The 27,483-nt window shown below is 35.8% G+C and overlaps 1 protein-coding gene across 1 annotated transcript in view; it reads left to right on the forward strand.

Annotated features, from left to right (window-relative positions):
- Positions 1-27,483, forward strand: part of RSBN1 (round spermatid basic protein 1) — a 39,730-nt gene that overhangs the window by 6,222 nt on the left and 6,025 nt on the right. The window contains exons 2-4 of the mRNA XM_052637952.1: positions 4,127-4,800; positions 21,940-22,077; positions 22,633-22,775. Coding sequence (XP_052493912.1) covers positions 4,127-4,800; positions 21,940-22,077; positions 22,633-22,775 — 955 coding nt within the window. The remainder of the gene's footprint in view (positions 1-4,126; positions 4,801-21,939; positions 22,078-22,632; positions 22,776-27,483) is intronic.

Here is a 27,483-nt window from a genome sequence, read left to right on the forward strand (position 1 = left end):
CCAGAATTATTACCAGTTATTTCAAGGAATGTAATAAAATATTATGAAAGTGATAAAGGTGTTGAGAGGACTTACTGTGTGTCAGATACTGTAATGAGGGCTTTATATTCATTGTCTCATTTAATTCTTACGTAACTCTGAAATAGATACTAGTATTAATAATGTTTTATGTGGTAAAATTAAAGTTTAAGGAAATTTATGAGCTTTCCCAGAGGTGTTATGTATCGAGTATTTGTCATGTTTTGGAACTGTTCTAAATACTTTATATGCTTTGTTTCATGTACTCTGCACACTGATTTTATGAGGAGATACTGTACTTCCTCCTATTTTACCAGTGAGAAACAGGGTATTAATAAAAAGAAATTAACTTGCAAAGGTAATACTGCTACGACGTGTTGGGACAGGGATTCAAATCTAGCCAATCACTTTTAAACACCATAATTAGAGGGGTTGTGTGTGGGTACGACAAGGCAGTGTTATTAAGTGTACAGTGATTACTGACATGGTGGCCTTCCAAATTTGCAGTTTTTTGTTTTTCCTTTTGAATCAGATTTTTATATGGAACTGGAAGAACTTTTAATAAGACCAAAGAGTATTTATTTGAGAAAGTTAGCCTTTATTCTTTATTATGATTAGTAAAATACTAAAAAAATTATAATTGTTTTGCTTTTGCTTATCCACCATGATTTTTAGAAATTGAGGATATTGCCTATTTTTCAGTTATAAGCTACAATTCAAGCATAAGAATGGTGTTGATGAATTTAAATTTTGTAATGTGAAAAGTTATTTTTTTTGCATTAATGAAGGCTTTCAATAGTGATGTTAAATAAATGGTACTATTTAATAGTTGATAATATATTAATTGTATTAGCATACATAAGGATTTTATGGATAGTGTCATGTATTAATCTATAGTTATAATGCCCTTTTTTAAAAGACAGCCAGCAATTTATCTCTCAAATGTATATCTTCCTTTGTAGCATTACATATTTCTCTTTAATCTGATGACAATAAATAATAACTTTTCCGCTGTAGGGAAATACACTTGAATACGTTCTCTGGAAAACTAAAAACTCTCTGCTAGAGATGGAAGAATTGTGAAGACTTTAGACATTGCCCTTTTTAAAAAACTGATATGTAATCGACATATAACATTGTGTAAGTTTAAGGTATACAGCATTGATTTGATACATTTATTGCAAAGACATTGACTTTTTTTTTTTTTTGACATTGACTTTTAAATAACATTTTTAATGCAAGGCAAGATAAATTTGGTATCATTCTCTAAAAGCAACAGTGACTAACTTCCTGCAATAACCTTTAACAATTTTGTGTATGTATGCTATTCTTAATTAGTTGCTGTCACAATAATACAAAAATAAATGTTATTCATGAAAATTCATAGTATGATACAGGTAGTCTCAAATTTTTCTATAAATGCAGGCTTGCTTTATCTGACTGAGCCTTAGGGAAGAATCAAAATTTGAAAAATAGGATTAGTGAGGAGATGGACATTTATTTCATATTTTAAACTTTTATGTTTGAAATGTGAGATTGCAATCAATTTAAAGCCCTTTTCATTTCCTTGTGCAGTGGTTTTTTTTGAGATGGACTGTGTTGGGCTAATTGAATGGTTCTCATATAAATGAGTTTTGGAATAAAACCCAGAGACTTGACCATCATAGAAATACCATTGGTAAGCTGATAGTATAGAAAATGTGTTACAATCAAGGCAGCTTCTTCTTGGTGTTAATTTCAGTGGCAGATCTAGGTCACAATTCATCTTCTGCATACCAAATGCCTCCTCTGAAGCTTAAAATAACAAGACCTATTCAGAGGTATTTTTTTCTTTTTATTTTTTTCTGTGAAATTGCCAAAACATTTAGCAGAGGATAATTAGATGACTATTTTAAAATTGGTCTAACCTTTATATTTAATAGCATTAACATTTGGTTGCTTGGGAGGATTGCCCAAATTACTGATTTGATATATGAGAGAAGTATTAGATTAATTTTATTTGGTAAAAAATATAAATTACTAAGTATTTTAAGAATTCTCCAAGATTTAGTTACATATGAAAGATGGCCTTTCCTTTTGCAGCTTTAAACAATCTAATTACATTATATTTTGATATATGATTTCAGTTTACTCGTAAGTGATGGTTGCAAATGAAAGGTTTTATTTTTGTTAAATTTTTATTTTAATTTTTATTTCTGTTAAACAGACTGAAAGTCATTTGGTATCTGTATACTTCGAAGTCTGACTTGTACATTTAAATATTTTCTTTAGAAAGTTTGTATAACTATTATAATATCTGATGACTTGGAATGATTTTGTATTAAGTAGTGTGATTTGTCATACATTTACATATTATACCAAGTAAATTCTTCACTGTAAAAGCTATTGAATTTGTTCTTCCTAGATCTAGTAGTAGGATTAATTGGAGTATCAGTCTTAACATTGAATTACTGTATCACGTCAGAAATACAGTTTTTGGATGGATAAATTCTATACAATAAATACCACTCCAAGCTTGAAAGATGGTCAGGACCATACTTGTTATTTAGTCCTGAATATTTCTTTCTAGTGTTATTTTCCAACTAGTAAATACAGATGCCGTTTTATTTTGGGTTTATCAACCTATAATAATCCTTTAAAAATTAAAAGTACTTTTTCAAATTATAAAAGTAATGTACCTTTATTATAGAAATTAGAAAATAAAGATAAGCCAAAAAGAAGAAAGACATTTATAATCCTACCAGCCTAGATAACTGACATTATTACCTTGATGTTTATTTCTCAGATTTTTTGTGTGTTGTACATACACAGAATATAAATAGATTGGTCATACTTTTTTCTTTTGCTTATCTCTAGAATATTTTTCCCTAGAAAATATGCCTACCTTGTCTTATTACTGAGGGCTCAGCCTAAATGTCACCTTCCAAAGAGAGCTTCCCTAGCATCTAGAGTAGCATACTGTTACTTTCTAGTCCAACTAGACTATAAGGTCTAGGAGAGTAGGGAGGGATAAGATCTGTTTCAGTCAACGCTGTAACTCTAGTGCTTAGAAGGGTTTCTGGCATATAGTGGGTACTTAATAAATGTTTAAATGAATATTTTTAAAAATAAGATCAGATTATACATACGTTAGATGCTCTGGAAAGAAAGGGAAGATGTGTATTGCTTACAGTCTAGAGGAAAGGTGGACAATTAATATGGTAAGTTTATATAATAGAGGAAGTACAGTATTAAGGAAGCATGTAGTAGAAGGTATCCAAATTGGGTGGGGACGAGTTGTTAGAGAAGGCTTTCTGGAAGCGTGACAATGTAAGCATTTCATAACCTTGTAATTTGTCAGTTCTTTTCATCTATAATATAACTTACAATGGTTGGGTAGTAGTTTATCCAGAGTTTAATGTAAATACCAGAGTTTAATCCATACCTGTTGTTAGTCATTTAGGGGATTCCCTAAATAACACTGTCGTCCATATCTTTATATGTCTTTTCTTAGTTATTATTTTCTTATTTTCTTGAGTAATTTTTACTTGGGGTGGAGTTTATGAGACCAAGAATTATAAATATTTTCAGGGCTTTGTACATATTCATTTTGGGGATACCAAATTGCCCTCCATGACAGTTGTACCAGTTTATATTTCTAGTAACAATATATAAGAATGCCACCCGCCAAAGTTGCCAATTTGTTAGGCAAAATGATGATGTTACAGCTTAATTTGTTCTTATTTGCTTCGCCTGTATGTATCATACTAGTTTCACAGACAAACAGAAAAATAATGGCAAGCGTTAATTTAGATTTTACAGTTCTTGAGCAGATACTCCATACAGTATGGTATATGTGAAATTATTCAGATATTTATCTTTAGTTATCTTTAGTTTTGATTATAAATCATATTGTTATATGCTTACCTTTGCATTATTTAGCAAAGTCTTCAATCCAGAATATTTTTGTATTTTAAGATCTTTGTCTTATTTTATAAACATGGAAGTTATAATGACAGATTCAGGAGAAACTGAAAATAGGCTATTTAATTTCAGATTGCATACCTTAAGAAGCTTGTATGTTGACACTAGGCCTAGTAACTAACTTCTTTTTAATTATTGTGGCCAGAAACACCAGATGAAAATGGTAAAACCCAGAGAGCTGATGATTTTGTCTTGAAGAAAATAAAGAAGAAAAAGAAAAAGAAACACCGAGAAGATATGCGAGGAAGACGCCTTAAAATGTACAATAAGGAAGTACAAACCATCTGTGCTGGCCTGACCCGCATCAGTAAGGAAATCCTCACCCAAGGACAAATAAATAGCACTTCAGGAGTTAATAAGGAGTCCTTCAGGTATCTGAAAGATGAACAGCTGTGTCGATTAAATTTGGGCATGCAAGAATATCGGGTACCCCAAGGAGTACAAACACCTTTTATGACTCACCAGGAACATTCTATTCGTAGAAATTTCTTAAAAACAGGTACTAAATTTAGCAACTTTATTCATGAGGAACACCAGTCCAATGGTGGTGCTCTTGTCCTTCACGCTTACATGGATGAACTCTCATTTTTGTCTCCAATGGAGATGGAGAGATTTTCTGAGGAGTTTCTTGCTTTGACATTCAGTGAAAACGAGAAAAACGCTGCTTACTATGCTTTAGCAATAGTGCATGGAGCGGCTGCTTATCTCCCAGACTTCTTGGACTACTTTGCTTTTAATTTCCCCAACACTCCAGTGAAAATGGAAATTCTGGGCAAGAAAGATATTGAAACAACCACCATTTCAAATTTTCACACTCAGGTAAGGTAAAAATCATTGTTAAATTGTTTAGTAAATACAGGTTACAGTACCTCAAAAGTATTAACTTCATTCTGTTGCATAACACATAGTGGCACACTTTTGATTAAAATTCATGGTGGTAAAAGTGGTTCAGATTGTTTGTAACTCTAACTAAAAAAATCTTAACTGCTGAAATTCTTTGGGGTGTGGCTTGTTACTTGCTTGGTCTAAGAAATGCTTTATACCTGTTTTACATCCTTTTTTGTGGAACAAATTTTTATGGGAAGCCAGCTTGAAAACCAATCCAGTTTTTTGTAAATTGGGTAATATTAGTGTGGATGATGTGATTTAGATCTGGTAGCCACAGGGTAACTAGTTAAGACTTATGTCATGATAAAACACATGAGGGCATTGGCCTACTTGTCAGGTTTTTGCTGTTTTTGTTTCTCTTCTTTCAGTAACTTGTTGGCAGTCTATCCCAGAAACATACCCCATTTATGTGACTTGGAAGTGTCACTAGGAAGACCGCCATAGCCTCTGCTCCTTCTGCCTATGCATTATAGTAGGTAAAGACATTTTCTGAAGCCTTGCTTGGGCAGCTAGGCTTAAGTCAGCAGGGAAACCTCTCCTTCCTAACCAGTGGTTTTTAACCAAACATTTTTTCAGTGAAGTTATTTTAGGGCATAAAAAGAAGTTGATAATGTGTCCTAGTTTTTTTCTTGCTTGCTTTTTTCATAAGGATTCTGAACATGAATGGTCAGCTATAATTTGTATTATAGGTATAAATTCTACAGTAGTTTAGTGGAGACTGTTTTACTTTTTAGAGATTTATGATTATATAACCTGTTTTTTCAGGTTATCTAATAATTTGCTGCCATTCTTTTCCTTAAGATTTTTTTTTTAAGTAAATAGATTTGCATCACAAGACTCTCAGCCACCTGCATTATAGTGGTTTCAAGCCACTTAGATTTATATGAAACCTTCTCTGACTTGAATCTTTTTAGTGATTCTTGCCATCCTTGCCTCCAGTGAGGGGAGTATCCAGTTTAGATTTATGAGCTTCAGAATTTCTCTAATTGAAGTTCTCTCTGCAGTAGAGAGAGCAGGAGCAGCCAATCTGGAGAGGTCGCAAGATGGGGCTGCCCAAGATGTTGGAACACGATGTGCAATAAAGGGCTTCGTCTTGGATTTTGGCCTTATTACCACAATCAGGTACCGAAGTGCTGACTTTTGTAGTAGATTTTCTTTTTTCTTTTTCTTTTTTTTTTTAAAGGAGTTTTGCCCTTTGAAGGTTAAGGAATCCTATTTTTATAAATATTGGAAAAGGGACTGAAAATAATTCTCTTAAATATAGTTCTTAATCCTCCTAAGTCCCTATCTAACAAAGAAGGATATTGCTGAGAGCAGAATTAATGTTCTCTATCAATTTTTTCGTTTAGAAAAATGCAGCAAATTTCCTATTCTAATTTATAGACCAGCAGACATATCTGAGAAATAAGCCAGAAACTTGGGGGTGGGGGGAATATCTTGGTTTTCTAATGGTGATTTTTTTTTAACTTTCATGTTAGCTAGTCTCTAGTGGATCAAGCTTATGTGTCAATAGACAGTACCCAGTCTAAATAATTAATAGAATAAAATATCTCTAAATATTCCCTGCTGATTTTTGTCCTCCAACTATTTTTTTTTAATGGAGCTGAAATTTAAATGACTGTACCAACAACTTACCTTGAGATTTGCTTTGAGATTTATAAAGTAGCCACTTTTTAAGAACATAACGAATATTATTATTAATCATTTCAACCACCTAAGGATATTGAGGGCTGTTAAGTAAGTCTTGTGTTCCAGTGATCCTGGCACTTAATTTTATTTATGAATTTTAGTCATTGGAGAGACATGAAGTGCGGGTATAGGAGATTATCATAGCCTGTGAAACTATGAACTTGCAGCTAAAATTTTTGGCAGTTGGGATGGAACCTCACATAGTAGTTCAGATTTGTTTAGCACTTTGGGGTTTATAGCAGTGCTTTCATGTTCATATCTTACTATTTGAAATAATCTGTGGGGGAGGAGGTAAGCAGTTTTATCTGTTTTTCATAGAAGAAACTGAGGCTTGGAGATGTTTATTATAACAAGGTCATGTAGCTAGTTAAGTAGAAATACTGGTCAGGGGATTCCCTGGTGGCCAAGTGGTTAGGACTTGGTGCTTTCACTGCTGAGGGCCCATGTTCAATCTCTGGCTAGGGAACGAAGATCCCATAAGCCATGAAACACGCCTCCCTCTTCCCTCCAGAAAGAAACTGTGCAAACCTAAGCCACGGGAACGACAGATGCATTGTTTTACCAATACTCCTTCCCTCACTGATGAAACTATGTGGTTAGTGAAGTTAAAATATCTCACTTTAATATAGTGTTCAGAAAGCTATTGTAATGTTTTTCAAAATACTCTTAGATTGTTGGGAATCAAGTGAATACCTTATGAATTCTGTGTTTTGTTAAGCCTTATGAATTTCTGTTAAAAATAAAGTGAAGTAAATTTTTTATTAGAGATAACAGTTAATGGAAGTTATTTATAGTTTAAATATGTAGCCATGATAATTATTCATGACTATATTTCAAGACAGTTTATTCAGCAAACATTTGTTGAGAACTTACCGTGTACTGCACAGTCTATTCTTAAAAGAACTAATTGATGAGCTCAATCCTAGTGGAAGAGATGAATAAACTAGCAATTATAATACAGTTTTAAGTATTAGAATAGAGGTTTGCATAGGCAAAACCCTGAAATAGAGGGAGCATAGTTTGTGGTGTTACCTAACTCAGACTTAAAGTGATTAGAAAAGGCATTTTAAAGCATGTGATGCTTGAATAGAGTCTTGAAAGATTACTTAGTGTAATAAGGTCATCTTAAACATAGTGAATAATGAATAATAGCCTGTGCCAACATATGGAGCCATTAGAGAATGGGGCACTTTCAGGAGGCTGCAGATAGCTTGACGTGCATAGTAAGAGTACATGCTGACTGTTAAGGGCAGTTAACGCTGGAGAGATAGACACAAATCAAAGTTGTGAAGAGCTTCGTATGACGTGCTTTAAAAAAGTACTTTTTCCTGAAGGAAATGGGGAATCATTGGTGAATTTTAATAGCAGAGTGCTATCAAGTTTGCAAAGATTGCACAGTAGTGAGAAGGGTGAAATAGAGGAAAATGAGATTGAAAGCACGATGACTGGTTAGATTACTGTGGTAACTAGATTGGAAATGATCCATGTCCAGACTGATGCTGACATTAGAGAGGAAGGAATGAAATTTGAGAAATAATTAGAAGATGGGGTTAATTGCACTGGGTGAGGGAGAAGAATGGAGTATTAAAATGATTCGGACAAATGAGCGGACTGTGGTGACAAAGTCAATACAGGATTGAAAAAGTTAGTTTCTAGGTGTTTAGTTTGAGATATTTTATGTTGAGGTACTTGTGAAGACAAACAGAAATTTCTGTCTGTTAGTAAGATACATGGATCTTAGACTGGGAGACATATCTAGACCTAAGATACAGAAGTTGGACCATGAGCATATAGATGATCCAGGGACAGCATTAGAAATGGAAGAGAGAAAGCTGTGAATGGAATTCTTTGATGCACCCACATGTATGAGGAACATGGGAAGAACTCAAAAAGAAAGAGAGGTAGAAGGAAGGTTACAGTACAGCTTTTCTAGGTTTTAAGAATTGATGAAGGGCTTAAATATCACATCCATATTAGGAGTCAAGTAAGATAAGGACAGAAAAATGTTAGGTTGCTTAATTAGGAATTTAATTGGAAATATTATTTAGACCAGTGCTTTGCAAACAATGGCCATTTAAATAGTGTAAATTATGCTTTTTTTGAGAAGCTTGGTACTTGCTCTGTGAATAAATTTGGCACCACCAGGGAACTTGCTAGAAATGCAGACTCTCAGATCCCTACCCAGATCTTGAGTCAGAATCTGCATTTTAACAAGATCCTCAGGTTATTCATATACATATTAAGGTTTGAGAAGTACTACTTTAGAACTTACTGGCTCAGGCCGGAGAAAGTAAAATTCAAATATAGGTTTTATTATGTGCAAGAAAAATTATAGCTTCTGTTACTTTTATGTATTTAAATTATTGTAGTAGGCAAGCTAGGATACACATGGAAGTGCTTGTTTTCCTTTACTGTTCAAAAAAAGTCAAATGTTTTAACACTGAAGGAGGTAAGTTCATGATAAATATCAGTTGAAGATGATTGTCAAATTTGATTACTTATCTCTTAGAAGTTGATAACAGGATAATTTTGTAAAGTTGAGTTTCCGATCTAAACTACTACACATATATTGATAATATGGTATTTTTATAATTCTGTAGGATTATTCAGGTCAAATTAAGTTTTACATAATCATTGGCCAAATAACAGTTTTGACCAAAAGTTTGTGTTTGTGGCATGTTTTGGTCAGTTAATGGAGAAAAATTAGTGTTCACTTAGAAATGTATTTCCTTCTTAAAAAACTATGGAATATATATAATTTATGGGGTTTTTTTTGGCTTGGATGTTATTTCTTATAATTATTAGCTACTTGGAAACTTTTTTTTTATGGTTTTCAACTTTGAAGTGTGGTAGTTCTGCAATAAGTATGCACTCCTTGGTTTGGGAACCAGATCCCACTTGCCACGGGGCAACTGATTCTGAGAGCTGCAACTAGAGAAGACTGTGAGCAGCAACAAAGAGCCTGCACGCCACAACTAAGACCCAACGCAGCCACATAAATAAATAAATATTTTTTAAAAAAGAGAAAGAGCGTAGAACTAGAAGAGTGCTTTGTAGCTTGGTAAATAACTGAGAAACTCTTGAGGAACTACACATCAGTGTGTTACATAAAAGAAGAAATAAATATTTTAGTTAACTGACTATAAAACAGCATAAAAATGGTAGGTTTGTTTTTTTTTTTCCTCTCATTCTGAGTACAGCTTGCAATAGACTCATTTTGACTCATGCTGCTTTTTTACTGTATGTTTTAAAGTGGGAATGCCTTTCTATTCACAGGTCACAAGGTTAGGAAGATTGCTGGCAAGCTTTTTCCTTTCTGTTTTTTTTTTTTTAAAACAATCAGCTCGAAAAGTCTTCTTCCTGAAAGATGAGTTCTATGCAGTAATTACTGCCCTACCACCCCTCACCACCTCCCCCCCACCTCTCCTCCCCTCAGGGTTTTTCCATATTGTGTATTTATAGCTTGGTGTTCTACTAGGTTTTTCTCTTTTAAAAAGAAGTTGTTTTGTTTTATTCTTCTAGAGCAGTTTTGGTTCACAGCAAAATTGAGAGGAAGGTATGGAAATTTCCTATATACTTCCAGGCCCCACATATGCATTTGTTCCTCCCATTATCAGCATATCCCACCTCCCCAACCCTTCACCCCCACCCCCCTGCTCTCCCCACCAGAGCGATAAATTTAATTGTTGAGTCTACACTGATAACATCATAATCATCCAAGGTTCATACTTTACATTACAGTTCACTCCTGGTATTGTACAGTCTCTGGGTTTGGACTAATGTATAATGATATATGTTCATCATTATACAGAGTATTTTCAAACTGCCTGAAGAATCCTCTGTGCTGTGCCTGATTCTTCCCTATCTCCCCTTCTAACCCCTGCCAACCACTGAGCTTTTTTAGTGTTTCCGTAGTTTCAACTTTAAAAGAATGTCATATAGTTGGAATCATATAACGTGTAGCATTTTCAGATTGGCTTCTTCCACTTAGTAAAATATACATTTACACTTCCTCTGTGTGTTTTCATGGGTTAATATGTGTGCTTAGTCACTCAGTTGTGTCTGACTCTTTGCAACCCCATGGACTGTAGCCCACCAGGCTCCTCTGTCCATGGGGATTCTCCAGGCAAGAATACTGGAGTGGCTTGCCATGACCTTCTCCAGGAGATCTTCCCAACCCAGGGATTGAACCCAGGTCTCCCACGTTGAGGGCACATTCTTTTACCATCTGAGCCACCAGGGAAGCCTGCTTGATAGCTCATTGATAGCCAGTGTGATAGCTCATCATGACTTGATCAGTTCAGTTGCTTAGTCGAGTCTGACTCTTGGCAACCCCATGGGCTGCAGCTCACCAGGCTTCCCTGTCCGTCATCAACTTCTGGAGCTTGCTCAAACTCATGTGCATTGAGTCAGTGATGCCATCCAACCATCTCATCCTCTGTCATCCCCTTCTCCTGCTTTCAGTCTTTCCCAGAATTAGTGTCTTTTCCAATAAGTCAGTTCTTCCATCAGGTGGCCAAAGTATTGAGCTTCAGTTTCAGCATCAGTCCTTCCAGTGGATATTCAGGGTTGATTTCCTTTACAATTGACTGGTTTGATCTTGTAGTCCAAGGGACTCTCAAGAGTCTTCTCCAACACCACAGTTCAAAAGCATCAATTCTTTGGTGCTCAGCTTTGTATATGGTCCAACTCTTACAACCATACATGACTCCTGGAAACTATAGCTTTGACTAGACAGACCTTTGTCGGCAAAGGCATGTCTCTGCTTTTTAATATGCTGTCTAGGTTGGTCATAGCTTTTCTTGCAAGGAGCAAGCATCTTTTAATTTCTGGCTGCGGTCACCACTGCAGTGATTTTGGAGCCCAAATAAAGTCTGTCACTGTTTCAGTTGTTTCCCCATCTCTGCCATGAAGTGATGGGACCGGATGCCACGATTTTAGTTTTTTGAATGTTGAGTTTTAAGCCAGCTTTTTCACTGTCCTCTTTCACTTTCATCAAGAGGCTCTTCAGTTCCTCTTTGCTTTCTGCTATAAGGATGGTGTCATCTGCATATCTGAGGTTATTAGTATTTCCCTCTGCAATTTTGATTCCAGCTTGTGCTTCATCCAGCCCAGCATTTCACATGATGTACTTTGCTTTTTTTTAGGACTGAATATTAATAATATTTCATTGTCTGGATGTACCACAGTTTATTTATCCATTCATTTATTAAAGGACTTGTTGGTTGCTTCCAGGTTTTGGCTATTATGAGTAAAGCTACTGTCTTCTAATTTTTAACTGCTCTGTGGCTATCCTTATTACAAGGTGTATTATTGGGGAGCACAGCTGAAGCTTATTTAACACTCAGCAGTTGATACAGGGTAACTTTATAAAGTTTCTGATCTAAAGGACTAGGTATGTATTGACATAGAGCAATATATATTGCAAAATATATTCAAATACAATTGTTTCAATTTTTATAGGTACTATAAATACATTTAAAAATTTAATGCATGCAAAGCTAGCTACCATTTCCTCATGGGCATTACCCTCCTATGTACGAACTATCCTCCCCTACTTGCTTTGCCTTCTGATTTTACTAGAGGGTGAGTTTTCCCTGTTTCGCATTATGTCTCTTGCTTCCATAGCAGCCTTATTTTTTCCTGTTCTTTGTTCTCTACATACCTCCCTCCAGTTCTCATTATACTTGCTTCTTCCTTCCCATCACATACTTTGGGAAGTGGTAGAACTCAATTTGTTCTTTGTTTTCAAGTGCCATTTCCAGGCCAGAGTTTCTCAAACATGCCAGATCCTAAGAATAATCTGGCCTTGCTAGTTCCATACACATATTTAGAATCTCATGTTCCACTACTGGAATTTCTGATTCATTCTGTCTAGAGTGAGACCTGAGATAGATACTCAAGTGATTTGATTCTTGTGATCAGGCAAGTGTAAGAAACACTAAACAACTTCATCATTCCAAACAGAAACCCTATACCCACTTCCTTAGGATCTTTACTCACCCCCATCCCATCTTTCTCCCTTCCATTGCCCTATAAAGAAAATTGCACATTATTTTAAGTGAATTCCTGCTTTATATGTTTTCTTCATTTTAATTAAAGGAATATTTTTATTCTTCCAAGAAGTCAGTCTTTATAAGATTTATTTCAGTATATATCATCTAATGTTTTGCTATGCAATGTATGCACATATAAACAATGTTATATAACAATTTTGTGTGATTTAACACATAAATCATAAATGGCATGTATCATTCTACACATTGCTTTGGTTCAACATTGCTTTTTTAAAATTTCAACATTGCTTTTTAGAATTACATTGATACATGTAATTCTGATTCATTTATTTTAACCACTGTGTGTGTGTGTGTGTGTGTGTGTGTGTGTGTCTGTATCACTTTATTTTCTTGTTTTTGAGCATTTAGCATGTTTGCAGTTTTGTAATACTATTGTGTTGGATTAAGAATATATTTGGAAATTTATCCTGAGGTGTATATATCTTGTATATCCCACGTATCCTGTACACGTATATAGTGGGATTTCTGTTTGCCTTTTTCTCCTCTTCTGGGAGTCTGTGACTATTTTGTTACCTTAATTCAGTGACTCAAATATCTGAAAAGTCTTTCTTCTACCATTACATTTGATTGGTAGTTCAGGTAGATGTGAAATTCTAGGTTGGAGATATTTATCTGCAGATTTATAAAGGTGTTGCTCCAGTATCTTTAAGCTTTGAGTGTTGCTACTGAGAAATCCAATGTCAAGGTGTCCTGTTTTTTCTCTCTGGAAGCTTTCAAAACCTCCTTCCTATAAAATTTCTAAACACTGAGAATAATGTGCCTTGAGATGGGTCTCTTTTTGCTTTTAAATTTTTTTAATTTATGAGATAAATGATAAACAGGTGTAAAGAATAATAAGCACATGTATTCTCACCACTGTGTAATTGAAGGCCGCCTCCAACCCCTGTGGCTTTTCTCAGGTCTCATTGGTGTGAGTCTTGTTGTTGTTCACTCTGATGAACATTTAGATTTTTTCAGTGTGGGAATGCATATCCTTCTGTTTGTTCTCCTGTTACTTCTTTGTTAATTTCCTTACCTCAGTTTTCCTGTCCTTGTGAAACTTTTATGAGTTGGATTGAACCTCCAATTTTCTTACCGATCCTTTTATTTTTCTTTGTCTTTTTATTCTACTTTTTGGGGAGATTTAACTATCTTTTTCTCCTGTTGGTTTATTTCAGCTGTACTACTTTGTATTTAAGAGCTTGTTCTTGTTTTTAGCTTTTTTTCTTTCAGAAAAATAACTTTCCTGTTTTTATTTCATGAGTGCAGTATCATCTTTCATCTCTCTGATGGTATTAATTATACTTGTTTTGAGATTTTCTTTTATCTCTAAATTGTCTCTGTTTCATCAAGTTTCTTTTTGTTTGTCTTAATCTTCTGTTTATGTTAGATACTTTCCTCAAAGGTCTGGTGATCTGTTTATATTTAAATATGAATCAGTACAAAACTGATTAGAAACTCATGAACTCGTAGGTGGCACTTACCATTTGATGATGACTGGGTAAGGACTCTAGCCATGTCATTATCAGAAAACTCCAGATATTAGCATTTCGAGATCTTTTCTTTGGGGCTTTTAATTTTTACAGCTAAGAATCTACCATATTTTTGCTAGAGGAGTAGAGTAGCTTGTATCCCTGTCTGCTAGAATTCTTGGGACTGAACTGTGGAAATAGGTAGATGATTTCATTGTTAAACTATATGGAATTTAATTCTGTCTTTTCAGTATACAGGGTTTCTTTCACACTTCCACAGGTGTAACTGGTAGTTTTGTTTCTATAGCCTCTTGTCCATTTTCTCCACAAATATAGATAGGATAAGAAAAAGGATTGGATGTGGGAGGTGGAAAGTGAGTACGGGGAGGGGTCTGAATGACTTGTAAACCGATTTTAAACCCATGTTCATTGTTTTAGTTCTGTCCTTTGTTTCCCATCTTCTGGGATATTTAGCCTTTCCATGAGTTTGTAGCACGAACTTGCTTTTGAGGTATCTTCTATATTCAGTGTTCAGAGTTCTAAGTTGCTGATTCTCCTATACATTTTTTACCTTCAGAATATGTTTTAATAGCTTGTTTCTATCATTTTCACTTCTGTTTGAGCTTCTGAAATTTATAGCCTTTCTGTTTTACTCAATTGAGTGGGGTTTTGATAAGAAATAAAAATAAATCATATGTTCAGTCTACCTTAACTAGCAGCCTTCTTTACCTTTTCACTACTCTTTGTATTAGTACTAAAGCATCACACAAAAGAAGACATAAATGGAAAGATATACCACATTCTTGGATTGAGAAGAATCAACATTAAAATGATGATTCCCCTAAATTGTAAGTCAAACATAATCCCAATAAGAACCCCAATAATTGTTTTTTTCTGGGACAATCGCTTGATTTGGAAATTTATGTGAAAAAACAGATAAGAACTTTGAAAAAGAAAAGCAGTGATGGAGGAGTGCCTTATCAGATACCAATATATTTTAAAGATTTAATTATTAAATAAGCATAGACTAGTTTGTGAACATTGTTCAGTGAAACAGAAAAGTCCAGAAGTAGACCGAAATACGTATACACATGTGATATATAAAAATGTTAGCATCTGAAGTCATTGGTGACAGAGAGATGGTAGTGCTGGGACATCAGGTATCTAAAGTTTATATTAGTATTCGTATCACTGTATACCATCATAAATTCCAAATGGGATCAATGATTTAAACGTAGAAAATCAAGAGAAATATAAGAAAACAAGAGTTCTTTCATAGCTTTGGAGTGGCAAAGGTCTTTTTAACTATGACCGAAACAAAACCAAAAATGACATAAACAAGGTCAAAAAACAAATCTGTATCACTGACAGAAGATTAACCTTTCTAAACTATAAAGAGCTCTAGAAATACTAACAGATAAGAGGAATACTAGCAACACAGTATAAAAATAAGCATTCCAAATGGACACTTAACAGAAAAAGAAATACGAATGGCCCTTTAATCCTCTTATCTGAAAAGGTATGCAACTTCATTCTTAAGAAAAAGAAATTAAAACTACTAAAATGCCAGTTTTAACTTATTAGTAAAAATCCAGAAGTTTTTTAATATCCTCTTAATGGGGTAGTGGGGCAACTCATACTTTCTTATATTGCTGGTGAAAGCTTATACACCCTATCAAGGGTTGTTTAGTCTTTCCATCCTAATTCTCCCTGATCGTGTGTCCTTCTCTAACCACAAACCATTCTTATTTTCACAGTCAAACTTCTTGAAAGAATTGTCTGCATTTGCTGTCTCCATTTCCTTGTATCTCCACATCAGTTTGGTTTCTGGCCTCGTAATTTCCCTGAAACATCTCTTGCTAAGGTCACCAGTGAGCATTTTTCATCTTCATCCTCCTAGAAGTCTCAGCAGCATTTTGATCAAATTCCTTGAGATATTTTCTTACTTCGATTTTCATAATACTGTGCTCTCTTGGTTTTTTTCAAACCTCTCTGACCACTTGACAACTCCTTTACGTTGTTTTTTTGTTGACTTTTCTTTCCCCTTTGTGTTTTTTAATTTGGAGCTTTCTAAGATGCTTGCTCTTTGAACTCTTATTTTCTCTAGTCAGGTCTCTTTTAAAACTACATTAACAAAGTACCACAAAACATAGTGTCGAAGTGTTACTGAGTTTGTGTGGGCAGAGGGGCAGAGTCCTGCTACTCACTGCTCAGAAGCCAATAAGCAGGCCAGGTTGCTGGGAAGGAAAAGTGAAAGTGGAGTTGCTCAGTCGTGTCCGACTCTTTGCAACCGCATGGACTGCAGCCCACCAGGCTCCTCTGTCCATGGAATTCTCCAGGCAAGAATACTGGAGTGGGTTGCCATTTCCTTCTCCAAGGGATCTTCCCAACCCAGGGATTGAACCTGGTTTTCCCACTTTGTGGGTAGGTGGAAAGGAAAGTTTCCATTATTTCAGGTGCCAGCAACTGGGGTTGTGGGCGGGGGGAGTGTGGTGAGAGTACAGACATCTGTCCAAAGGCTGACTCCCCAACCCTGACAAGCAGGGAGTTGAGAGCATTTATAGACAGGGGCGGGGGGTGGTTCTCCATGCAGAAACAGCACAGTCATCTCTAACAGTCATCTTCAAATTGGTCATCAGTGGTCTGACTAGCATCATCATGATGGTTTTGCTGCTGCTGCTGCTAAGTTGCTTCAGTCGTGTCCGACTCTGTGTGACCCCATAGATGGCAGCCCACCAGGCTCCCCCGTCCCTGGGATTCTTCAGGCAAGAACACTGGAGTGGGTTGCCATTTCCTTCTCCAATGCATGAAAGTGAAAAGTGAAAAGTGAAAGTGAAGTCTCTCAGTCATGTCTGACTCTTAGTGACCCCATGGACTGCAGCCTACCAGGCTCCTCCATCCATGGGATTTTCCAGGCAAGAGTACTGGAGTGGGGCCTCATTGCTTTCTCCCCATGATGGTTTTTGGTACAGTTAATCTTCAGTTCAGGGTGGACTCCTTTGTTTGCAGTCAGTTCTTGGAATTGTGGCAGCTCGGGTTCTTGTTTCAGTCTGGTTATCTTGTAGTTAACTTTTCCATCTGAGGTTTTAGTATCTACAAGACAGCTCACAGGATATGGCCCAGAATATTATCTATAGCCCTTGAGAAAGAGCTGAAAGTCCTTGACTGTGCTTAATGACTAGATTATTATTATTTAGTCTCCTCTGACTGTTTTCCTTTGTTCCCACATTTCTCACTTTTCTGATTAAACTTATTCTTGACTGAAGTTTTCCACAGGCAAAAGGCAGGCAGAGGACATGGGGGGTGCGGCAAGGACCTGTATGCCCCTGCTCCATCATTAAGACAATATAAATTTAGTCTCTTCAGTTCTGAAGGCTCTGAAGAATCTTTTTCTTAAAATTTGCTTGTTTTTTTGTTTGCCTTTTTTTTTTTTAGTGGCCATTTGTATTTCCTGGCTTGTGAGTCCCTTCCTCCATCTTCAGAGTGCATCAGTCCAGTCTCAGCATCTATCATCACATCACCTTCTCTTTGTCAGATCCCCTCTGCTTCCTTCTTTTGACACCTATGATTACATTTAGGGCTCACCTGGATAACCCAGACTATCTCCCCATCTCCAAAGTCTTAATTCATTCACAGCTGCCAAGTCCTTTTGCCATGTAAAATAACAGTCACAGGTTCTAGGGATTAAGACCTTGAGAGTCTTTAGAAGAGTTGTTCTTTAGCTCACCTTGTCCCCAGCTGAAGATATCACCTCCCCACCCAAACCTGGTCCTCTCTTCTGGTAGAAAGAGTGTTTTCTCTGTTTGGTTGCCAGGGGCAGAACCTGTAAGACATTCTTGACAATCCTTTCTCTTCTCTTTCATATCTGATCTTTCCCCAAGATCTCACAGTTTTATTGTTATTTTTCAAGTTTTTAAAACATCAACTACACTGCTGAAAGCTTAGTCTGTTGTTTCTTGTTTGGAATATTCCAGAAACCTCCTAATTAGTCTCTTCTCTTTCACTGTCCCTTTACAAAACGAAACCAAACCCCAAGCCACCTACCCCCCTTAAAAAAGGCAAACCTGATAACTTTCTTTTACTTTTGTGACTTTCCAAATTCTTAACATGATCTTCAAGGATTTCTATAATACAAATGATCTTCAAGGATTTCTATAATACAACTACAGTTCGTTTCTCCAGTCTCGTCTTTATTTTTCTCTTTTGTTTTCTATTTAGCACCATTAGCTTTCTTTTAGACCCTAGAAAGAGTGATGCTTAAGGATCTTGTTTCCTTTAAACTTGTTATGTGTGCTTAGTCGCTCAGCTGTGTCCGACTCTTTGAGACCCTATGGATTGTAGCCTGCCAGACTCCTCTGTTCATGGGGATTCTCTAGGCAAGAATACTGGAGTGGGTTGCCATGCCCTCTTCAGGGGATCTTCCCAACCCAGGGATCACACCCAGCTTTCTCACAGGCAGGTCTTTACCCTCTGAGCCACCAGGGAAGCCCAAGAATACTAGAGTGGGTAGGCTATCCCTTCTCCAGGGGAACTTCCCAACCCTGGAATTGAACCAGGGTCTCCTGCATTGCAGGCAGACCTTTACCAGCTGAGGTACCTGGAAGCTCTTAAACTTGTTCTGTAGAGTTTAATTCATTGTTATTTTTGAGGAACAGTTTATTCCCTAGATCAGGATCCCATGTTCTCCTTCATAGTGTCCTGTAAGTGCCTGAAGACTTGTCATACTTTATAGTTAAATATTTGTTTAGTGTCTGCCTCTTTCTACTAGACTAAGTTTACAGGGACTAGTTAAAGGTCTGGTTTGCTGTATCTGTATTTAGGACAGTTTCTGTGTATAATATATGGTAAACTTTGATTAAATGAATGATACTGGCCTTCCTGTAATCCTTATGCTTTATTTAAGGTTATGTAAAGCTACTTGTGAGAAGACTCCAAGTATTTGAAGACTATTGTGTCCCCACTTTAATAATTCCAAGTCATATACTTCTGAAATATTTTTAATTTCATCATTCTTCTTCCAATTTTTTGATTTCCAAGTCACTAATCATCTTAGTTGTTCTCTTTTGAGTGTGCTTTTTTAACAGACCTTTTTTTTTTAGCCCAGAGCAGGAGATAATACTCCAGATGTCATCTGTGCAGTGTGAAGTATTACCTCCTTTAGTACAAAGTGTACATATGATACAGGCTAAACCACCATAACAAAGAGATCGCACATATAGTAGCTAGAAAAAAATAAGTTTCTCTCTTAAATAACAAGTCCAGAGGTAAAGCAGCTCTGTCCCATCTGATGTCATCTTGGATTCTACTTTCATTCTATCTTTGGTTTTTCCATTTCCTTTGACTTTGTTATGTGCATAGTTGAACTTGGCCCTCAAAAGAAAAAAAGAGGAAGTAGAGAGCAGGCAGTTTATGTATGCTCTAGAAATTGCGTATGTAACTTACGCTAACATTTGGGCCAGAACTTAGTCACACTTAGCTGCCAAGCAGCTGTATGCCCAAAAAGTTTTGTAAGTAAAAAAAAAAAGGACCGAATAGTTACTGGGCAGTAATTAGTAATTTGCTTGTTTGGCATTAGGTCACAGTTAGTACATGTTGAATTTCTGGCCATAAATGTTGTTAGTCTTCTAACGTGCTGTTAATTTTAAAAATACATTATAAACATTAGCATTTGTTAAATTATTGTATATAAACAGTAGATACATTAAACAGCTCTACTACTACCACCTTTTTGGGGGGCCAGAGTTTAATGGCTGACTATTTCTAGACTCAGTAAGCATAAATTCAACAATTTCTCCTCTTCAGGTTTACTTTCTTCTCTTTCCAGAATAGGAGAGGATGTTTTATATTACTTCATGTCACATATTAATTATTCTAGGTGTTTGCCTTTTTACGTTGTCTTCAAGTTCAGTGCTATTGAATTTGGTAGTACTTAAATTAGGTAATCATGGAGTACTGTATAAAAATGTTAATTCAGGTTCCCTTTTTGTGTAAAATTTAAAGCAATGTGATTTCAGATTTTTAATGCACTGAGTTGTATAATCTCAAAGCCAGCAGGCAACAGAAGTTGATGAAAACTACCACATGGCTGTGTACTTCTTCAAGATTAAGTTATGTGAGATTTAAATGGTGACTCATCTTTGGGAGACTTACCATGTAGTTTGAAAGCCTTTGCTGTAAGGAATTTCTGATAATTGGGAATAGCTGGAGGAGGTATTTGGAGGAGCCTGGTAATTCTTTTATTAATCCTGAAAGCATATGGTTCCTAGAGCTGGTATCAATACCAAAGTTAAATCTGCTTTAGTTGTTTAGGGTGCTTGGCTTAGAAAGGTTAGAATAATGCTTGCTTAGAAAAACTTCTTACCTCTATATCACATAATATAGCCTTTTTCCCAGACTGCCTCCCCTGACTTTTAATAGCATGATGATCATACAAACAAATGGAATGTAATTCATACAAATATATGCAACGTAATTCTGGTCTGGGATCACCTAAGGAGATCTGGGGGGAAAGATTCATAAGGAATTAAGAAATGACTGCTCTTTAATAACAAGATCTCAGACCTTTTGTGAGTGTGTGTATGTGTATGTGTATGTGTAGGATGACATTAGATTGTCTATAGAAAAAAAAAAGCATTGGGATGATTTTGAAAACACTGCTAAAAAACCAGCAGTAAAGAACTGTAAGAAATACTAGAAGGTCCTTCATTCTTTCTGTTAAGCAAAATAGTCGGTTTTTGAAACAGTAACAATTGTCTTTAAAAAAATTTTTGACTGTTCAGTAGAGACCTACCTTTAAAAAAAGTATAATTATATATTAGGCTTCTCAACTTAATCTGCATCTTACATAACGTAGAAAATGCTAGGTTACTGAACCAAGGTGGAATGCTTGTTAGAATCTAGTGTTTAAGTCATCTGTATGTACAGGATCTGTCTCTCCATTTGAGAAACAATTCATTTTGAATTGGAGGTTGGAGTATTAAGAACATACATAGTATGACTAGAATTGATATCAGCTTATATTGTATTGTTGGTAGATTGTGTATGAAGGTTAGGATTCTCTGGGTTTCCTATTTCTTAGGGCTGCTTAGAACATGCCTTAAGCTTACTAGAGAATTGATACAGAATGTCTGTGTGCTTGCAGGTAACATTAGATTATTATAAGAGTAATCAGGAAGGCTTCCAGAGGAAAAGTCTAGAACCAGTCTCTGAAAGTTAAGATTTAGGTTGACAGAAAAGAAGACATTCCAAGAAGGCAGACTCAAGAGAAAAATCACTGCAGGTAGATAAAAGTTTGGCTAAATTGGTTAGAAAAAATGATCAGCCTACCTGGGTGGAGAATCTTACATGGAAGTGATGGGAGATTGGTTTTGATAATAGTCGTCCTTGTATCTGGCTTGATGTGAAAGCTTTCAGCCTAAGGACTACAAAATGAATATGGAAGATTAATTTGACTTTTTTGTCAAATTAATAGTCTTTTTTTGTTTTTTTTTTCTATCCTGTCAGTTTAACTATTTATTTACTGATTTTTTTTCCTAACAAAGACTGCAAGTATTTAAAGAGTTAAAAATCATCATTCCCAGAGAAATTTAAGTATATCTTAATGTTTTCAGTATTTCCTTGAGATTTCCTTGGTACCATGGACTGACTTGCATTTTGGAATTTCTGTTTGTGGTTCATATGTCAGTATATTTGTCAGTGTGCTAGGGTGCCTTTCTGTAACTGTTGATTTTATCCAAGGTACTGACCATTGAGTTCTTAGTATATAAAAGAAATAGGAATATTGGAAACAATACGATATTCTGATTCTTATAGTATACTTCACTCCTTTCCGCCCCCCTTTCGTTTCATCTCAGGTCAACAGGACATACTGCTGTGGCACCTACCGAGCAGGTCCTATGCGGCAGATAAGTCTCGTTGGAGCAGTAGATGAAGAAGTTGGTGATTATTTCCCAGAGTTCCTTGATATGTTAGAAGAATCACCATTTCTGAAAGTGAGTGTTTTTCAGATTATTAAAGTTCTGATTACTATTTAAATGGATACTTTGCATTAAAAAATCTTAAGCTAATCATAGGGGCTTCCCAGGTGGCACAGTGGTAAAGAATCTGCCTACAATGCAGGAGGCTCAAGAAATGCAGGTTCAATCCCTGGTTCAGGAAGATCCCTTGGAGGAGGAAATGGCAATCTGCTTCAGTATTTTCGCCAGGAAAATTCTGTGAACAGAGGACAGACTGGCAGGTTACAGTCACTGGGGCCACAAAGAGTCAGACACGACAGAGTGACTGAGGACATGCATACACAAGCTAATCTTATCTATTAAAATTCAGTTTTATCCCATATTTTGAAGAGAAATGTTCAGAAAATTAAGTAAAATACTTAACTTCACTTATGTTTTTTTACATATAAATTACTATCTAATACAACATTTTTTTTTCTTTTTATACATACACAAAATAAGCTTTCTAAAGCTTCCTTTTGGGTGTGAGGAGTTAACTTGTAAGTAGTCTAAAAAATTTCCTTTAACATGACTTATTCTTTTGACTTCCAGATGACTTTGCCCTGGGGTACACTTTCCAGCCTCCGACTCCAGTGTAGGTCCCAGAGTGATGATGGGCCCATCATGTGGGTCAGGCCAGGAGAGCAGATGATCCCTACAGCAGACATGCCAAAGTCACCCTTCAAAAGACGACGGTAAACACTGGTTTTTCTCAGATAAGCAAAAGCCCTTTTTCAGTTGGTTGCTTATAGAAATGATTGAGAGTTGAGCAGCTTGAAAACCATTTTTTCTGATTTATTTAAAGAGCTGTCTTAAGTAAATCTCTTTAAGTTGTCAGTTCCTTAGTCCAGTTCACTCATTACACAGATACCAGAGTGAGGCATCCTTTTAAAAATAAAAAAAAATCCTTCAGTTCTTAAAACCTGGGTCCTAATTGCCTGCGAATTAAGTGTTCAAACTCCTTTGTGTGGTTGATAGGTTCTGTTATCATCTGGCCCTGTCAGTATCCCTTCTAGGTGTATCTGCTTTTAGTCTGGGCCGGCCACACTGAGTTCAGTTTCTAAACCATGGTCTTTCACATCTGTTTGCTTTTGCCCTGCTCTTTTTACTTGGAGTAGCATCCCTTCATCATCTTCCTTTCTACCTGATCTACTCTTAATGAATTTTCAGAACTCAACTTGGATGTCACTTCCTTTGTGAAGCTTTTCTTTGTTCCCTTAAACAATTGGTCATTCCCTTTTCAGTGCTCACACATCATTCTGTTCGTTAATGATCTGTTGACAAAGTTTTTGGTTTTTACTATAAATTTTAACCTTTTTGAGGACAATCTAATTCTTCATAGCGCATAGCAAGTGATCAGTGTTTGCTGAGTGTAAAACCAGTGATGTATAGTAATTCATATTGGCCTAACATATTTTTTGTTTGAAGCAAAATTTGTTTAAAACAAATGTAGATTAACTTACTTTAGGACTATGAGAACAAATCTCATTTAATGAGACTGAACATGGCATATATTTGCTTAGATTATGGAAATGGGAACTCAAAATTAAGGTCCCCAAAATGAGTTTTAACAGATTAGCTTTAGACCTTACCTTAAAACTCAAAAAAAAGTAATACTAGAGCTAAGTATGGATAATCTTAGTACTTGGTGATAATTATGAAAATAGTTTATAAAAACCATAAATGCGAGGTGGTAGCATGATAGAACATGTCAATAAACCAAAACCTCTGCACATTGCTAAACCACAGCAGTTTTTGTACCTCATAATGATGAATTTTGATATTCTAAATTCTTAAGTATTGTATATATTTTTTTATTCTATGATCTTTCCCCAAAGGAAATAATTGTTTGGTTTCTTGATTGGTATAAACTTAAAAAACAAACATCAGATAACAGAAAAAAAGTAAAAAGGCAAAAAATATCTATAATCCCACTCATTCAGGCATGGTAACCTTTAAATTTTGGTCTATATTCACTCATAAATTTTCTTTGTACACAGATGAATTCCTTCTTTACATGATGATTACTTTAAAATGTGTCTTACTAAGATGCAGCCATACCATCATTTCTAAATAACTGTAGTTTTGACTGTGTGTTTGTATCAAGATCTATTTTACCAATTCCTTATTAATGTAAATTGTTTCTATTTTTTTAGTATATTGACAAATGGTATTTTGATAAACATGACAATGGTGTGCTGGAGCCAGTTTATACCAGCTCATAGGGCCATTGTTAGCCTCACAATTCCACATTGAGTGAGATCACGTGAATAGCTTGAAATTGGCCATGTTGGGAGTATTCATACCACAGAAATCAGCAAATCAGCTAGTAGGTTGGTACAAAAGTAATTGCAGTTTCGGACTGTGAGTTTTAAATCATTTTAACTAGGCTCAAACTCACTTTATTAGTCAAAATAGAAACCATTGCAGTCAGCAACAGCTGTACAACCACCTACAATGTACACCAACCGATGAGAAATATGTTTGTTTATTTCTGTAGCATAAAAGTCCATGCTTTGGGATCAGCAAACACTTGGAAAGCATTTTCTGCCTCATGCTGGTTGTGGAAGCATTTTCCCTGCAAAAAGTTGTCAGGATGCTTGAAGAAGTGGTAGTTGGTTGGCAAGAGGTCAGGTAAATATGGCAGATGAGGCAAAACTTCGATAGCCTAATTCATTCAATTTTTGAAGTGTTGGTTGTGAGATGGGCAGTCAGGCATTGTCATAGAGAAGAATTGGGCCCTTTCTGTTGACCAATGCCAGCTGCTTGCATTGCAGTTTTCCGTGCATCTCATCGATTTGCTGAGCATACTTTTCAGAAGTAATGATTTCGCTAGGATTCAAAAAGCTGTAGTGGATCAGACCGACAGCAGACCACCAAACAATGACCATCACCTTTTTTTGGTGCACGTTTGGCTTTGGGAAGTGAATGGAGCTTCTTCTCAGTCCAACAGTGAGCTGGTTGTCACCAGTTGTGTAAAATCCGCTTTTCATCACACATCACAGTCCAATCAAGAAATGGTTCATTGTTATGTAGAATAAGAGAAGATGACACTTCAAAAAGGACACTATTTTTGATATGCAGTTAACTCATGAGGCATCCACTTAGTGGGCTTTTTCATCTTTCCAACTTGCTTCAAATGCCAAACAACCATAGAATGGTCGAGGTTGAGTTCTTCGGCAACTTCTTGTGCGAGGATCAGCTCTGATGATTCTTTCAGTTGGTTGCTATCACCTTCAAATGGCCGGCCACAGTGCTTCTCATTGCACTGTATGTTCGTTTGTAGTTCCTGGGCCACCTGTGTTGTTGATGTTGCGAGTTGTCTCCGCTGCTTTATGACTCTTTTTGAACTCAAATAAGAAAATTGCTCGTGTGCTTTTTGTCTAACATCATTTCTATAGCCTAAAATAAATACAAAGTAAACAGTAAGCAACAAGTCATTAGCAAAACATAAAGCAAGAAATGTACATTAAAATCGTGTATAACATAATCACATTATTTAGGGATGTATTCCAATATTAAATGGCAAATTTCAACAATGAAAACTGCAATTTCTTTTGCACCAACCTAATGCAAATCAGCCATCTCCCCCACTAAAGCCAGTTACTAAACATGTATGGTACATCATTGTGGCTGGCTAGTGGGTTGACTGGCTGGTTGGTTGATAGGTAGGTAGGTAGGTAGATATTTTTTGTGTATATGCATGTTTATTTTCTTAGTAGAAATTGCTAAAGGCTCAAAGTATATACACATTTCTAAATGACTTCCAGAAATGTACCAATTTATATTTCCACCCACATAGTAAGATAGTACCCTTTCCCCTGAACCCTCCACTAACATTCTCTTTTTTCATCTGATTGGACAAAAATGTTATTTTAATTTGCCTTTTTTGAGGGGTTTGAATTTCTTCTTCTGTGATTCCCTTTTAATTTTCTTTACTTATATTTCCATTGAGATGTTGTTTCTTTTCTGTTTAGTCACAAAGTTTTATTCATATGTTGTCAGATATATCTTTTCCTCTGAGATTTCTTTCTTAGTGGCAAATTTAGAAAGGCCTTCTCTCATTTAGTGTTACAAAATACTCACATTTTCTCCTAGTTACATATGTGATTTCAGTAATATGTATCTAACCTGGTGTTGATTTCAGTATAGAGGGAGAGATTCTGTTTAACATTCTTTTCAAGTAATTAGACAGTTGAACCCACATTGTTTATTTAACAATTTATTATTTTTCCACTAATCTGAGGTACTATCAAATTTAATTTCTGTTGGGATTAAATATTCTTAAGAGAGGCATCAAAAGCAGTTTGAATTAGAGTGAATAAATCAGAACTTAAACAGTAATGTCATCTTTATGTGTTATTGAGAATGTCCTGTTGCTGAAAATGATGAAATCAATGCAGAAGCTGTTTAGTTATCAAGGGCATTGCAAATGAACATGATTTTAAATTTATAAACTGTAGAGTTAAAGAAATATATGCACAGGGTTTTAAAACATCAAACAGTATGGGGGGGTTATAATTAAAACAAAATCCTGGCTACCTTTTCCTCCAGATGCAAACACCCTTTTTTCACCAGAGGCAAAAATGTTGTCTGTTTTTAATGCCTTTTTTTGTTTTAAGGCTTTGGCAGGAAATTTGTCAATTTCATGGTATACTGGGTAGGGATTCCTTCCTTTTGGGATTTTCCAGATAGTTAAATGACTCTTACTCTAGCCTTTCCCCGCTCCTTGTACTTTTTGTCAACTGTGCTTATACATTGGTGAGGTTAATTCATATTCTGTTTTAAAACTATAATTAGACTCTATATGCTTTGTCAAGAGGAGTATTCTAAAATTTGAAAGTCAGTAAAAGGCATTTAAAATAATATGGGTAGTAAGTTTACTGGAGGCTAAAATTTGTATTCTAAGGTTCGAGTGGTTTGTTGTCACTCAAAGGAATAATAAACAAAGGATCTTTCTTTTCTATATTTCACCTAGATACTGAAAATCATGCCACATTTTAGTTTGGTTCATATTTGGATTTTGCTGGTTATTTTTGAATTGTTTGGTTTTTCTTGTTTCTGATGGCCTTTTTTGAGGGGATACTATACACTTTTGACCATATTTCTGATATCTTCTATTCTTTCTATTGTTTAAGATTGGGCTTCCCTGGTAGCTCAGACGGTAAAGAATCTGCTTGCAAAGCAGGAGACCTGTAATCCCTGGATTGGGAAGATCCCCTGGAGAAGGGAATGGCAGCCCACTCCAGTATTCTTGCCTGGAGAATTTCATGAACAGCAGAGCCTGGTGGGGCTTCAGTCCAAGGGAGTCACAAAGACTTTTTTCTAAAATCACATGAACTTTCTGCATGGCTTTGGCTACTGCTTCTTTTTGGCTTTTTTTTTTAATATAGCTTCTTTGAG

This window comes from Budorcas taxicolor, chromosome 3 (genome assembly GCF_023091745.1).
Source record: "Budorcas taxicolor isolate Tak-1 chromosome 3, Takin1.1, whole genome shotgun sequence".
Classification (NCBI taxonomy): domain Eukaryota; kingdom Metazoa; phylum Chordata; class Mammalia; order Artiodactyla; family Bovidae; genus Budorcas; species Budorcas taxicolor.